The 17,265-nt window shown below is 37.9% G+C and overlaps 1 protein-coding gene across 2 annotated transcripts in view; it reads left to right on the plus strand.

Annotated features, from left to right (window-relative positions):
* Positions 1–297: 297 nt before the first annotated feature.
* Positions 298–17,265, plus strand: part of LOC113228354 (zinc finger protein OZF-like) — a 39,763-nt gene continuing 22,795 nt past the window's right edge. The window contains exons 1-4 of one of the 2 annotated variants that reach the window (XM_026461622.1): positions 298–663; positions 1,917–2,061; positions 4,517–4,574; positions 14,942–15,115. In XM_026461622.1, the coding sequence (XP_026317407.1) occupies positions 563–663; positions 1,917–2,061; positions 4,517–4,574; positions 14,942–15,115 (478 nt within the window). In that variant the 5' untranslated portion in view covers positions 298–562. The remainder of the gene's footprint in view (positions 664–1,916; positions 2,062–4,516; positions 4,575–14,941; positions 15,116–17,265) is intronic. The other variant, XM_026461623.1, reaches the window with a different exon arrangement.

Raw genomic sequence — 17,265 nt, forward strand, 5'->3', positions numbered from 1 at the left:
TGCTCTATGAAACGAATAAAGAATATCGATTAAACTATGATAATGAAGAGTTGTGTCGAACTGTCAATTCGAGTAATAAAAAAAAAGCAAGTCGTTTTCCGATCGGGACACGTAGTATCTGCTCTGTAGTCGTCTGTGATCGGACTTTGGTTTGGTCGGGGACTGGGGTTGTTTGAGAATGAATGCAACGAATTTTTTAAGACAATTTGCTACAATTTTCGCGAGTGAAATGAAATGAAAAAAAATAAGATGTAATTTCATTGATTGTTTCCTTCAAAAATTCTTTAACGACGACCTGCGACTAGAGCCTCTGCATTTGCTCAACAGAGCCAACCAAGTGTTGTTTAAATTTATCTTCCGCTGAGCCATTTTGGATTAAACTTTTGCGTTGGATCAAAATGTTCTGAAACCTAAAAGTAAATATTGATATTTCCTACTCGGTTACTTGTTAAGAGTGTGTCACTCGTGTAAAAGTTCAAAAAATGAACCGTGAACAGTTTTAAGCGTTTGTGCAAAATTTTGATTTGAAAGTGTTCTTGTGTGAAACCAATCTCCCTCACCGATGTCGTGGTACGACGAGGCAAGCAGCGAAGATCGGGCGGAATCGCCACAGGCCCTCGCTCGCCCCGAGTTGGTCACCGTAAAAATCGAGCAAGTGGACAGGTAGGTAAGGCTGTACTCCTGTAGGATAGATCGAATACGACGCGGCCCTCATCTTTACCATTTGACATTAAGGCCTATCCAAAAGTTGATGAGTGTAATCTATAATAAAAGGAGTAGGGTCTGGAGCAATGACTAGTAGATATGCGCACTGCAAAAATAAGTCCTAGGACTTAGAAACATGAAAACCTGAGGGATTGTTACTTTTATGTAGTGTAGGGAAGGGAAGGACTGTACATTACCACCGCACGAATTTAGGGAGGGGAGGGGGACTCTCCCTGCAAAGTTAGGACGTTAATAGTTTTCCGAGATATTCATGTTTCAAAATTCGAAAATAATAACCTCAAAATCACATATTTTCGCACCTAATACACGAAGACCGGGGTAAATAATGTGGGAATGGGGGGAAAAAAATAAGAAGGGGAGCCCCCCTCCGAAGTTTCAAATTTAGAACGAATAGTTTTAGAGAAATTTTTGAAAATTTGTAAAAAACAACCTCGGTCTTACCTCAATCATGTAATAGATATGTAGTTTCTTTTTTTTGTCAACAAAAATAATTTTTTCGAAAATTTTCGAAGGTCGAAAATAAAAGCATACACGTTGAATATAATTGTCTTTAATGTGAAATGTACAAGGCAAGTATTCATTGATATAATGCTTTTGAAATGTGGCATGTACTGTACATTTACTCAAATATTTTGGATGAAAAATATACATAATTTCATTAAGAAAGAAGATATTCATAATATTAACCTTAGAACTCAGTCCAAGCTCATGGTACCACGATTTCGTTTAACTAAGGTAAACGATTATTTTATGGGGAACTGTGTGCGTTTTTACAATAAGATTCCTGAGAATATATTAAGATTGTCATTTTCTAAGTTTAAAACTTACATTAAAAGTATTTTTATTGAAAAGTCATATCACAAAATTGAAGAGTATGTGTTATATACAGATGTATGGAAAGGCAATCCCTACAGTTTCTTGCTCGTACTTTTCAGGGAGGTCAGAGTGGTGAACGAGCAGTAGCTTAAAAAACGACGTTTTCAAGAGTAAAAAATTTTACTCATAGAATAAATGATTGTTTGACTTGACTTTTTGAAAAATTCTTTCATGTAGAAAATCGTATTCCTTGCATTTGTAAAATATGTGTGCACTGCCACAATGCCCGTCATAGGCCCTGAGACATAAGTTTCACATGTCATGTGTCTGTGATTCCACTAGCACCCTCACCCTTAATTGTTTTACGATTGCAGTGATTCAAAGGAGCCTGAAGAAACAAAACAAGATTCTTCAGGATGCGGAGTCCCACTGATCGTGAAGATTGAGTCCCGGCTGGCTAGCAGGAGACACACACCTGCAGCTAATGAGAAGCATAATTATGTGGAGACAATGCAAAATGTAAGATACTCTATTGTAAATTGCAACTGTTATGGACAGGCGTGACGCTTACCATCAGGTGCACGATTTGTTCATCCCGTCACCTAGTATCATAAAAAATAACTAAAAATTATATTTATTAATTAATCTAATCATGATTTAATAAGACCCCAAGTGAACATGCAAGGTAAAAAGAATCCATTTCCAACAAAAATCTTATTGTCAACTTACTAAATTATAAAATTGCTTTGGAACTATTTGTGAATAAAGAGGTTGCTTGGTGTGTATGTAATCAAATCAAATCAAATCATTTATGTGTATGCACGTCTATAAGGTCTTATTTAACATTGTTGTGTATTGCCAATTTTACGGCATACAATATTCATAATTACATTAATTTAACAGTATACTACTACATTTTAATTACAAAATGTCAAATCTTAATTTTAATTCTTAATTATATTTATGTCATTTTGTGGTGGGTAACTATTTAAGTAATCGCTGACTTTATAATATGCTTTCCTAGTCAATAAATTAAATAATCGCTTTTTAAAATTGGCATTGTCGTTAGTCTCAAGTATATAATTAGGCTGCTTATTGTATAGTTTTGGCGCCATCGCACAAATATTATCATGAAAGAGGGTAGTCTTACAGGCAACCTGTTTCAATTTATTGTGTCTTCGTGTACTTTCCACCTTGCTGAAGAGTGTGAGATTTCTCTGAACAAAAAGAACCTTTTCAAATATGTATATTGAAGGAACAATAATCTCAGTTTTTGAAATTGCGGTCTACAGCTGTCCATACGGCACAACCCACAAATTGCCCGAATGCACCTTTTTTGTGCAATCAACACGTCTGTACTTCGTTTGGCATTACCCCAGAACATAATACCGTATCTTATGATTGAGGCTACATATCCGTGGTAAGCCGTTAGTAATGCATCTTGGTCTACAAGTTTAGATAGTCTCCACAAAGCGTAAGCAAATCTATTTATTCTCATACACAAGATTTCTATGTGTTTTTCCCATGTTATATTATTGTCTATGTATATTCCTAAAAATTTTGTAACTTCCTCCTTCAGTTTTGTATTCATATAGATTATGTTATGTTGAGTATATACTTTATTAATTTTGTGTCTAAAATTCATATACACAGTTTTACTCAGATTAATTTATAGTCTATTATCTTGTAACCATTTTATTACAGATATTATTTCATTGTTTATTTCTTGGTCAAGTCTATTGTGGTTCTCAATGTCAAAAATTACGATACTATCATCCGCAAACATTAGCATGGGATATTTTGTAGCTGTAGGAAAGTCATTGATTTACATCAGGAACAATAGAGGGCCTAGTACACTTCCTTGGGGTACTCCGTGTAACACTGTTCTATTAGTTGAAAAATAAGATATGTCAGTTTTAATTTTAGTCGATATTTTATTGGTGCATGTCATTTGTTTACGATTAGTCAAGTATGATTCTAATAGTTTGTGTACATTGCCTTTGATCCCATATCTATCCAGTTTTTCTAATAAGATTTTATGATTGACGTAATCAAAAGCCTTTGTCAAATCCATGTATAGTATTATGATAGGTTTACTTTTATCTACTGCTTTTAGAACTGTAGACAGTAACTCGTAAATAGCCAAATTAATTGATTGACCCTTCTTAAAGCCCTTCTGATTATTGAATAAAATTTTGTCTCTAAGTATGATAGCATGTTTTCATATATAACTTTCTCATAAATCTTAGCTTAAACTGGAATGAGAGAAACAGGCCTGTAGTTGTTAATATTTTCTTTGTCATCTTTTTTATATAGAGGTTTAACTACGATATTTTTAATTCGTCGGGGATTATTCCATGCTCTAATGATAAATTTATTAAATATATCAGTAGTATAGTGTCAGTACTGTGCTGTATTGTCACAAACACGACAAAGTGTACTCATATTATGTCAATGTCTATAACATTTTCGAGCAACTGCCATGTAGCACTTGTAGGAGAATGCCAATATAATAATGTAGGTTTATGACACTGACACACATAACACTGATAACCTACATTGTATAGTAATAATAATAATAATTATTATTATTATTTCAAGTCAGTTGGACCTGTTGTGTCAGTTACAATGTTACTTAAAAATTTATCTTATTAACAATTTACATTTTACGCGTTAAAATTTTGTACGTTTATATTATCAGAAGAATAAGATTTCCCAAATTAAATTATTACAGAATTATATTAAATTAAAATTAATTGGGTGAATAATAAAGTAATTGGATAAATCTTTTTTTTTTTTCTTAATGAAAGTCTGACAAGACTAATTTATTGTCTCAATTCTGCCAGTATGCGTTTCATAAACTCGTGTCATGGGAATGAATATAGAAAATTTGTTCAGTGTCTCAGAAGGAGTAGTGAAGAGATTTTTGCACGGGTAATCATTTATTACTATTCATCCATTTATTACTTTGCAGGGTGGCAGTGATGATGCAGATCATCGCCTGCTCAAGTCTCAATCGGAATACGTGCTAAGTAAGTAATACTTATTTAAAATTATTTATTTTTAAATTATTTATTTAAAAATATTCATAAATCTATCAGAAACATAGCGTTGAAGATGTCGAAACATTTTACTATGAGATTCTTAGTTGTTAATTTGGTTTCTGACACTATGTATGTTTGTCACAATGACCAAAAGTTGTTCTGTTGTGTTTTATTTTTTTCCATCCTCTACAGTGTAAATGTTGCTTAGAGGATGGAAAAAAATAAAGGAATAGTCAAAGAAATATTGTCAATAACTTTTGACATTATTTGTCAAACTATTTCGATGATTTTTTTTTTGTTCCAAAGGGATACCTTAGTCACATGAGTAGCGAGTCGAGTTATTTAACTCGGTCGACTGGAGTTACTTATGAACTTGAGCTAACTCGGTTCGGTACCCGCCCCGCCGAGTGTATACCTCGTTCATACAGCGCAATGCGCAGCGGCTACTCGTTCAGTGACCTTCGGAGCACTCTCGAGTCGCGAGTGATGGGCGAGTCGAGTTATTTAACTCGAGTTACTCCCACAACGAGGCAGCTTGAGCTACTTTTTGTGAAGTCGAGCTAGCTCGGTGCAGTTTTCGCCGAGTCGAATACTTTGTTTATACAACGCGTCGGCTATTGGTTCTCACTCGGTCGGTTCGGCGACTTGCGTAACACGCTCGAATCGCGGTCGGCCGCCCGATCATGCCCAACTCGGTGAATCGTCGGTTCGAGTTCAGTAGAACTCGCGGTTGCTCTGTCAGACGCCGAGTCGAGTTAACTCAAGTTGCAACTCGCGCTAGCAGTTACATCAAATCGAGTAACTCGAGTTGAAAAAAATACAACTCGTCCCATCGCTACACATGAGTAAAATAAGGAACAGAGACAATGCTTCATACAACCGCGCTATGACTGGTACACTACTACAAGCTTGAGGCGCGTGTGTGGGTGAGCACCGGCGGCTTCGTCGCGTACGGAGAGAAACATGTTTAAACCGGCAGGCTTATTACCGAACTTTAGCAACTGGTTGCTAATTGTACAATAGCAACGCGATTGCTAAGTTGGTATTACGGATGTAAATCGCAAACTGATTGCTCTCTTGGTGCATTTGCGAGTAAACTGTATGGAAACTACTTGGTACTTGGTACTTGGTGTAACGGGCTGGTGTCCGCAACTCGACGACAAGGCGCCTATTTTGCGTGTGGTGGGTGCAGGGTCCTACTCGTGCCACCCAAGCTCCTCCAGGAATCTCAGCAGCCTCCTCGGTTTGCTGAAGACTTCGGGGAGCGACCTTGGCACTCCAAGGTACTTTGCCCTGTAGTTGGCCACGCCGGAGCACTGTAGTAGGATGTGCGCAGCCGTTTCCTCCCCCTCCATGCACGCTCTGCATAGAGGGCTGTCTGTGATACCTAAATTGAAAAGGTGTTTATTGTATGGACCATGACCTGTTAGGGCGGCAGTTAGAGTGCGAAGCTCTTGCCTGTTGAGTTTAATTAATATTCGTGATAGACTGGCATTGAGCGTTGGGAGTGCTTCCCTCGCCTGTCTACAAACCGTAAGGGTGGTCCATGTATTATTATGTGAAGTTTTTGTACCTTTGTGTATAGTTGTTCTGGACCATTGGTAGGGGAGGGACACTATGGGTTCTGGTCCTACTGCGTCCGTCTCCGACCCTTTTCTGGCTAGTTCATCTGCTGCGTCATTGCCCCGTGAGCCGCTGTGTCCTTTAATCCACTGTAGAGTTAAGTGGTTTTGTATACATACCTCCATGAGTGCTTGATGGCATTCATAAATGAGCCCTGAGTTTATGTCATAGCTGTTCAGTGCTTGAAGTACTGACATACTATCAGAGAGTATTCGAATGGAGTGGTTCTTTACTCTTCTCGCTATGATTGCGTCTGCCGCTAACTTGATGCCCATGCATTCAGCCTGGAATACTGTGTTGTGGTCACCAAGCGGTGTTGATATCCTGATATTGAGGTCTTCTGAGAATACCCCAGTACCTGTTCCTGAATTTGTTTTAGATCCATCGGTGAAGACGCGGACCTCTTTGGGGTTCAGTCCTTCATTTGGATCTTCAAACAGTTGTATCTTGTATTTTTTGTCGAAGATGTATTGTTTTGGGATCCTATCCACAGCCGCCTCCAGTAGTATGGAAACTAGCGCCACTCTCAACTGAACGGCAATCAATGACAAATACAAACGTCAAAAAACAACAAGAATTATATTTACGTTTTCTGTGTTTTCTTAATCTTAAATTGATCTATAACAACAAAAATATATTCTTAGATTGCACATACAGAAATATGCAGACAATGTATTTTAAGTGTTTCAAACAAGAAATTTGTTGTTTCATGTTTTTTGTTTATCCAAGAAAGTTTGAATTGCAGTGACGATTCACTAACATTTGAAAATTAAGTGGTCGACGAAAAAGTATCAATCGCTGTAATAAAAATGCCACCTATGTCTACGTTATTGAGTTCTGCTTCTATGGATTCATTTCGTTCATATTATCACTGCTTTGGTGTCGTGAAGTGAAGATGGAAAGTCGCGTCTGAAACGATCAGTTAGAAATGTTATTTGATCATCTTCTAAGGCACCCAGCATTGGCTAAAGGCTTTAGTCTAAGTGGAAGTTCACAAGAGACATCTGAAAGGCTGTGGAACGAATTAGCCACCAAATAAATGCTCTTGGCAGTGGAACAAATGAAAGTGATGCACAATGGACACTTACAGTGAAGAAAATTTAAGTAGAGTAATTGAAATAATTGCAAATGTATCTAAAACCGATGTCAAAGCTGCAATGTTTCGAGCTGAGGCCGGTCAAATACAGTCCAAGCCGTAGTGGATATTGTACAATTACTTAAAAAATAGTTAAGACAAACTAGTGGTTAATTGTTATTATTCTTAGTACTTATCATTTAGTTGTGTTATTGTAGTAAAATTTTAATTAAGTATGAATGAAAAGTGGCAATCTATAAACACCTTTTGATTTTCAACTTGTATTGTAAAATTACATAAATTAACATTTTGTACAATTGCTTACAGTCATCTCCTACCATCCCATCTGTCAACATTTTGCACTGGTCTTATTATGAGTGAAGGACCAATTGGAAGTTTTATGAAAGTAAACAATTCAATTTAAGGCTTTTATTTCATACATTCATTCATAAGGGTTAGTAACAGAAGTATTACATACTTTAAGTGTTCTGTAATAAAAGAATTGTAATTCTTTTTCCTCACAATGCATTCAAGTCCAGTGCTCATGAACATAGCCCTGTACCCTGAATGCAATAACACTTGGGAGACTGTTACCACTGCCACAAATTCAGCACATCAAGGAAGCCAATCTTTTTGCATAATAGCTGCAAAGCCGTTTACATGAGTTAGCAAACATTCCTGATGCATTGCAGGAATGTGGCAGTTGCAACAGCATCCTTAATATATTATGGATATAGTTGACCCATAGGCTGCATGAATCTTTAGCTCTTAAAAACTTACTTTAATACTTACTGTCTAGTACTTTTAACAAACAAGTCAAATATTGATATTATATGGAACAAGAAGAACACCATCTAAGTATCTAGTAATACAATATAAAATTTCAAGAGTATTTAATTTAACTTGGCTTAGAAATCACAAGCCTTAGCATAGTGCTGTATACATATACATACATCATTTTTCAGAGGACCAATGGCTTAACATTCTTATCTGCTTCTTCATAACCTCAGTATTATTATTGCCTTTTGACTGTGGCCTCTTTCTAACTCGAACTGGGATGAATTCAGAGCTGTTATTGCAGAAATTTGCCTCGTATAATCTTTGGTAGACTCTTCTTGGTGTAAGTGTAGCTCCATTGACAATGTTATGCGATACTGAGCAGGCTTTCATAATTTGTGTAACAGTGCTATCATGATAATGCAAAACTCTGTGTGAAAGCAAAATCTACACATAGCTTTCAATTCCCCAATGCCCCATTCAATGGTGTTTCTGGCTCTACAGTGAAAATCAGTATAATATTCTTCTGCACTGTCAGGAACAGCATTTGAGACTGGTGTTAATAGCCACAAACATAATGGATATTGCGAGTCCCCTGCAACATAAAGTAAAAATTTCAGCATGTACACACTGCCACAAAGTAATTGTAATTGTTAAGGTTGTTAATTGTTGTAATTTTTATGTCACATAACTTATTCAAATATTTAATATTTTGTGAGGTGAATAAATTGTTTAAATGTATTTTTGTAAATCTTTTTTACACACTATTACTATTTATTACTTTTAGAGTATTTAAAGTGAAGTTTAACTTGGTTTCGTCAAAAATAATTTAACTAACATAATTTTACTTCTATTTTTCGTCATTTCGTTACATTCTCCTGAGATTACTTACCTTACATTCCACGGAAATTTTATTTGTCCTTTTTTCGACGAGACAAGAGAGGAGTCAATTCATGGCCTTTTGAACAATGCCTTGGATAACCTATGAGACCTGAACTCGGAAGTCCGTAATCTCAAAGGCCCTGCCGATGGCATTATTTCGGATTCTCCACCGAAGAATGGTAGCGTTCCTCCGTATAACACTCTCTTATTCATTTAAATAGTCCAATAAAATGAGAACTCGCATCGTCGCAGTTATACACACGCTACAAGCAGAAGATGACTGAATATTAACAAAATTTCACTGAACAATCAATAAATAACTATTTTTAAGTAAAATCAGTTGTTACTTACGATTAAGGAGATGAAATAACAATAGAATTTGAAAAAGCAATCAATCAACAATCACCAAACAACCACTGTTATAGTTGTCAAAAGTCCATCGCTAATCGCTTTTGGGTCGTTGTAAATGTCGTTCGGTAATACCAAAAAGGCAACCGGTCGCTTTCTGTCAAAGCATTTTCATGCAGTTTTAGTTTATTAGTTGCTCGCTAGAGGCTAGAAGCTCGCTGTAGTCGACTGGTCGCAATAGTTCGTTTCGTAATACGAATTTATGTTTTGACAGCGATAATCGTGCAACTTTTGCTAAAACGACTGGTCGCTAAAGATCGGTAATAAGCCTGCGGGAAGTTGATTACATTTTTTAATTTTTAATGTGGTAAATAGATACCTAATACTATATCCTCATATAACCTCAAGAATGAAATAAAAATCAACCCCGTGGTTTTGCGAAAAACGTTTTAATATTGATTGTACAGTCAAGAGCACGTCAAGCTTGACACTTTTTACTTTGGACCGTGCTTATCGTCTTAAGTGTCAAGCTTGACGTGCTCGTGACCCGTGTATTGCAATTGCATTCGTGCGTTGAAAAGCAAAAATAAGAAATATTTCTTTTACAATTAATGTCAAAATGATTGGTGTTTATGATTTCAAATACGTAGGTACAGTCAACAGCACATCAAGCTGTAAACTTTTGTCCGAATATCGCCTCAAGAGCAACGGAACAAAATTCGTCAATGCTTGCTTGATTTCCTACCGTCTGTATGAAATAAAAAACCTGAACCTTCGTATTTTAACCAGTAAACATAATTATCCAATCACTAATATGTAGGTTTAAGTATATTATGTATATAATTTCATGTTCATTGATTAAAATATGATGGTTCATGTTTTTTTTCAATATTTCAGACAACAGGAGTTTAAAAGCAGTAGGGCGAGATGATCTCCCTTTAAAACTTGTTGATCATAAAACAAGGTCAAATTACAGAACTAAACACTGATAATATTGGTAGTGACATACTAAAACGTAAGCAAAATTGTAAATTTGATATACCATGTGAGTGCTTTCCATTGGATTATTTAAAAAGACTTTGTGTTAGGTTTAGAATAGACCATTCAATTAAAAGGCACAAGAAATTATTGAAAAACAAAAATTATAGAAAAAAATATTTACAATAAGTAATTACAATTTGTAATAAAGTATGCTGTCATATCATAGTTTTGTTTATTTAATTTTATCCTCCTGTGCCAACCCTACCAAAATAGGTATAAATTTTGAACTCTCTTTAGAAGCTTTGTCTCCGTTCCTTTTCGTTACTCATGTGCCTTAGTAGTGGTCCCATTTAAATTTGAAGAAAATATTCGGCCGTTTATTGGTCATACTAGCTTGACATTGTCAGTATTAACAACCTGTAGGCGTGCGCTTTTGCTGGCCATCTCTAAAGATGGCAAATTAGGAGATGAATCCGGTTTACTAATTTTCACCCACTTTCCGTTAACCGATTCCAATAAAACTTGGCGAATAGATGTAATTCCATAAACTTTTGAGATTGGCTTGTTTTTTAACCGACTTCGAAAAATGAGGAGATTCTCAATTCGCCTGTATGTTCTTTTGTATGTATTTTACGCGATAACTCTGGTATTTGTGAACCGATTTTGATGATACTTTTTTATTGGAAAGAGGGTATCGTATTGGTCCCATTTAAATTTGAAGAAAATAATCCGTCTCTAAGGCTGACAAACCAGGGGATCAGTCCGGTTTCGCGCACTTTCCGGTAAGCGATTTCAATGAAACTTGGCAAGTAGATGTGAGGTGTCGATAGGTAGCAATGAAACGACTGCACTACTGCGTAGCTAGTTTATTACTGGTTTTGTCGGTAGTTGTACAATGACATATATACCATCCCTCCCGCATTACTTTGGAAACCTGCCAACAATATACAATATATAACAATATACCATACAATATACCTAAGCAATCGAAATATAACATTTGCATAATTAAAAATACGGCTTATAATTAAATCTTGTCTTAAGTCTTCTAGAACGACCCACCGGCTCAACTACTGAATTGCTACTAACTTCATCGCCTAACTCGGAAGTAACTTGGTCGGACACATGACCTTCGGTCTGTACAGTATCTCCAGCCTCTATTACGTCACTAGCTTCCACCCACTCCTCAATTTCCGCTTCTGTTCCTTCTATATTTTCGTTATTATTATTATATTCGCCTTCCGTGGTTACCACTGCTTCATTTTCCTCAGTGGCAACTGACGAAGGTGGAGAATACGCAGGGGTTGCGTCTGCGGAACAACACTCCCGCTGCGACGCTTGTATAGACTGATCTGTAATAGGAATGAGCGGTTGCGTATCGGAGGCACCTTGTAAAGATTCACTACAACATACTGAACTTGGGCTCCGACCAGTATACTTTCGAATTTGATCGACATGCCTCTTACATTTTTCATTGACATCTTTAAATAGAATTTCAAACATTCGATTACCCTTAACACTAATTATTAATCCAACTTTCCAACCGGTTCTACACGTGAATCTAAAAACATGAATGACCTATCTCCCTCCTGTTCTAACTCATCATTAATAGATTGTTGTAACGGAGCGCGGGAGAAATAATCTGCGACTTGATTATTTTGTCCACTTACATATTGTACTGTATAGTTATAAGCTGACAATAAAACTGCATATCGCTGCAAACGCAACGCGGCGGTTACGGAAATTCCATTCTTTTTGCCAAATATAGATATTAACGGCCTGTGATCGGTTTTCAATACAAATGGTTTTTGCCTACCATATAGGTATTGGTGAAAATGTTTAACGCCGAAAATGATTGCCGTAGCCTCTTTTTGAATCTGGCTATAATTTCGCTCGCTCGCCGATAGCGACCGCGAGGCGAACGCGATCGGGCGCTCGCAGCCCTGCGCATCGAATGTGGCGAGCACAGCGCCGAGACCTCCCGGGCCCGCGTCCACAGCCAGCGTGAGCGGCGCTGCCGAGTCGAAGTGCGCCAGCACACGCTCGCTGGCTAGTTCGCGCTTAATGTTGTCGAATGCCTCCTGCTGCCGCTCACCCCACTTCCATTCAACGCCACCACGCAATAACTCGTGTAGAGGACTTAGCATAGATGAGGCGTTAGGCACAAAATTTCTATAATAATTTACTACGCCTAGAAACCTTTTTATCCCTAAAATATTTTCAGGCGCCGGCGCTTTAATTATAGCATCTACCTTTTTTGGACAAGTTCTTAGTCCGCTCCTATCAATAACGTAACCTAAGTATGTAACGTAGTTTTGGAAAAATACGCACTTGTCTTTTTGCAACCGTAACCCTGACTCATTCAACCTTCTTAACACCTCTTGTAACCTCGTCAAGTGAATTTCTTTCGTCGGACCTGTGATGCAAACGTCATCTAACCATATACTCACTCCGTCTAACCCTGACAGTAAAGTTTCCATAGCCCTTTGGAAAATAGCAGGTGCATTGGCCAATCCATAGACTAACCGAGTATACGAAAACAGACCTTTATGAGTGTTGATTGTAGTAAGTCTTTGTGAAGATTTAGTTAACCTAAATTGGTTGTATGCGTTGCTTAAATCAATTTTCGTATATTGTAGCCCCCCTCCTAATTTTGAAAAAACCTCCTCTATTCTAGGCAGTGGGTATTTGTCTATTTTAAGATCCTTATTAAGCGTGCAGGAAAAGTCACCAGCGATTTTCGATTTTCCATTCTCCTTCAACACTGGTACTATCGGGGTGGCGTAATCTGAATGGTTAACCGGCACTAAAATACCTAATGTTACTAATCTGTCTAATTCAGCACTCACCTTATCTTTCAAGGCAAAAGGTACTGGGCGTGGCTTAAAAAACTTAGGTTTAGCATCATCCTTTAACTGCAATTCAACGTCGAATTTAGTAAAACAACCCAACTCGTCTTTCCAAACGGCTGGATATTGATTTAATAGGTCCCGGATCTCTTTGACACTATCGACATCTACACTTTGAATGCTGTGATTTTCGGTGGTTAAATGCAATTTAAATTTTGACATGAAATTACGCCCTAAGAGGGGGGGTCCCCCATTAGCTATAACATAAAATCGTATAACTTCCGTTTTATTTTCATAAAAAACTTCAGCAAGAAAATAACCAAGGGGCGTGACTTGATGGCCAGTATAAAAACACATTTTTAGATTGTCTTTATACAATTTTAAGGAACAAAATTGTTGAATATATAAATTCTCGGATATGACTGAACAACCAGAACCAGTGTCCAACTCCATATTCATCTGAACTCCACTCACATTGACCGACAGCCTGAAAGGTTTACTATTTACGTACCTCATATTAAACATTTGACACTCCTTACAATCCTCACATTCCTGAGATTCCACTGTTTCCGTACCGATATTATGTAACTTAGCTTTATTACCACTGCACACTTTTTTAAGGTGACCTTTTTGTCCACAACTCTGACACTTGTAGTTTTTAAACCTGCATCTTGTCACATCATGATTGTTTAATCCACACACTGAGCATCGCGTAGCTCCGGCGCCGTCGTCCCGGCGGGTTCCGCCGCCTGCGCCGCCACCACTGCCGCCGCGGCGCGGGCGCTCAGCACGCGCTGCGGTGCGGTACACGGCCTCCTCCTTGACGACCGGCGTGCGGGCCTGCCTGGCGCACGCCGCTTGCTGCGCCACTTCAATAGCTTTCGCGAGCGTCAATGTGTTACAATCATTCTCGAATAGCCGGTCTCGTTCTGTTCCCAAGTTGAAACCGAGTACGAAACGATCTCGAAGAAGTACGTCCAGTTCCGTTCCGAAATCACAATTAATAGCTAGCCCGCGTAGTCGAGCTGCCCAGTCTTGACTACTTTCCGTCACTGATTTCGTGGCTTCAAGGAACTTGGCTCTGTCTGCGAAGGTTGACCGTTTCGGAGTAAAATGCTGGTTGAGTACTTGAACTAGCTGAGCGTATGATTTAGCTTCTAGTTTATCTGGGTGCACAAGATTCCGAACCAGGCGGTAAGACTCATCCGACAAATGAGTTAATAATACCGCACTTGCACTATCGTTCGAAATACTGTTTAACTTAATAAACTGTGTTAATCGCCCGTAAAAAACGTCCCATTCTTGCACACTATGATCGAAAACTCCAATATTTCCAATAACTTTGTCCATCTTGCTCACAAAAAAAATTGTGGGTAAAATCCGTCCTTGTCGCCAGATGAGGTGTCGATAGGTAGCAATGAAACGACTGCACTACTGCGTAGCTAGTTTATTACTGGTTTTGTCGGTAGTTGTACAATGACATATATACCAAGATGTTATTTGACGAACTTTTGAGGTCGGTTTTTTAGTACTCTGTACTTACATTATGACATTTGCTGTACCCTTACTGGGTCCATAATGGCTTAATCTATGTTATTATTATTAGGGTGGCTTCATCACTGTGACCATTAACTGATTTATTATGATCTTTAATCTATATCACTTACCGCCATGTATGTAATATGGTACGCAATGAAGTATTGAGCATTGAGAAGTAAATTTTGCGTTACGAACTTGCCGCCACTAGTGAATAATAACCGCGGGTTTCGACTTTCGCCACAAGACATTTATTTTGAATGTTTTCCGAAATGTAATGGCAGTGAAGAAACAAACGTTCGCGGACGTCGACAAGAGGGTGTTCCTCGACTTGTTAAAAAAGTACCAAAAAGTAATGGACAACAAGAGATTGGACTATGAGACGATGCGCGAGAGGAACGTCGCGTGGAACCGTATCACAGCCGGAATACAACCACAATCCGTCCACCATGACTCGGGTAAATACTTTCATTTTTATTATATCCAACTGCCGTCTGTCCCAAAGTGAGGGAAGGCACTTGACATCATGTACGATAAATATAGATTTAGGGTACCTATAGAACGTAATTTAATACTGTTTGCTGATGATACTTCCTTATTACTTAAAGTTAAAAGGCACCAATGTGCCTATGACGATGTGAATAATTCTATATCTAAAGTTTTAGATTGGTTTGCTGTTAATAACCTGCTCCTTAATGAGGACAAAACAAATTGTGTGAAATTTACGTTGGCCAATGTTAGACAGACAGACACAAACATTGTAGGAGAAATCGACCAAGCGCATAAAGGCACATCATCGCCGTGTTGCCATTTTGTAACGTAAGTACATGGGTGTTTTTTTCACGATAAAGTTTCGCTTGCTCTGCTCGTCGCTGTATGCTTAGTTCAAAATGGTACTATTCTGCAATACTGCAGTGTAAAGGCAGCGAAATGAAACGTGGAACGCGTGGGTCGCGACGCTTCGACTCTGCGCTAGTGTGAGTTGAGCCTTGAGCCATACGTTTGATTTTTTTCATTTTTTTTACGGTTGCGAAGTGGTGTTTTTGTGAAATTATTTTTTGTTTTTGTATTTTTTCAGTTATAAGAATATTGAAATATTTAATGTTAGCCATTGTTTGTTAATTTTCACCTAACTTGTTTAATAAGACTGAATTCCAGAATTGGAATGTCTTATGAAGGACCTATGCATAATTTGGAAGGAGACTGATTATATCGTGTAGGTAGAGTTTAACCATTGTAACGAGTTCAAGTGTAATAATGTTTACTTGTGAAATAAAGATTATTTTGAATTTGAATTTTAAATTTGTGTTATGTTGGATCTCAATTACCTATCGAAGATGTAAATCGTAAATAAAAAAATTCGGGTTATTCGGATTCGCTGCAATATCCGTTTTCGAAATCCAGATTTAAAATATGGCCCGACTCTGCTTTCTCTAATCCAGATCAATTCCACTGAAGATGTGTCGGATAAAACCCCACGGTGGCCTTCCCGGGTGCTCTAGAGGGATATCAATTCTCTCCTGATGCATCTTAAGCATCAGGAGAGAATTGATATTTTATCCTTGTCTTCGCCTCGTCTCGCCCCGCCTTGCCGGTGGAGCAGTACCGTCAAGATGCTTATCGAGTTTTTGCGATTGTTACACTCTTTAAATTATTTTTAAACGACTTCAAACAAAGAGGAGGTTCTCAATTCGGCTGTATTTTTTTTGTATGTATGTTACGCAATTTGTGAACCGCCTTTGATGATTCTTTTTTTGTTGGAAAGATAGCACCTCCGTGTTGGTCCTATTTAAATTTGAAAAAATATTCCACCTCTACTGGTGGCAAACTGGGGGCGATTTCGCGCACTTTCCGGTAACCGATTTCAAAAAAACTTGGCAAATTGATGTAATTCCACGGACTTTAGAGGTCGTTTTTTTTTACAAAAGTTACAACTTTTCGGATCTAAATCGTGAGTGTTTGTATTTTCAATGTGGCTACATTTTTCGTCCTGGAGAAAAGTATCGAGTCTCAAACCTCACTCTCCGAAACAAGCACTCGGTGCGATCTAGAAAATTCCGACGACGAAAAACGACACCTTCAAGACTATTTCAAAAGTAGATTTTAGAATTATTTTATCAACAAAGTGGAAGCTACGACCATCTATCGACATTGTCACTCCTTGAGGAACTAGCGACAGTAGACAGGAATTTATGCAGCACTAATTTATGTTACGCGAAGTCACAGAACTCAAGATTTTCAAAATTAAACGAAGAAATAAGAAAAAATCTATAGCACTTAAGAAAATTAAGACGGCGAAGTTAAATTTACACAAGCAAAAGATGAAGATGGCCGAACAGGTGAAAGATCTGAAGCTGGATCTTCAATTAAGAACTGAAGACCTACTTACTTCTCAAAAACAACTGGAGGAACTTTCAGCTGCAACCAATGACCTTTTGAAGCTGGGAACTGAGTATAGAGAACGTAGGACTCAAGTTCTTCTACAGGATGAGCTTAGTGACAACGACGAACTAGTTGAGGTAAAGCAGACTCCATCCCCACTGCCTACATCGTCAACACAACCAGCACGAGCATCGTATGCCAGTGTTGCTGCCAGGAAACGAAACTG

This window comes from Hyposmocoma kahamanoa, unplaced genomic scaffold (assembly GCF_003589595.1).
Source record: "Hyposmocoma kahamanoa isolate Upper Pololo Valley unplaced genomic scaffold, ASM358959v1 228, whole genome shotgun sequence".
Classification (NCBI taxonomy): domain Eukaryota; kingdom Metazoa; phylum Arthropoda; class Insecta; order Lepidoptera; family Cosmopterigidae; genus Hyposmocoma; species Hyposmocoma kahamanoa.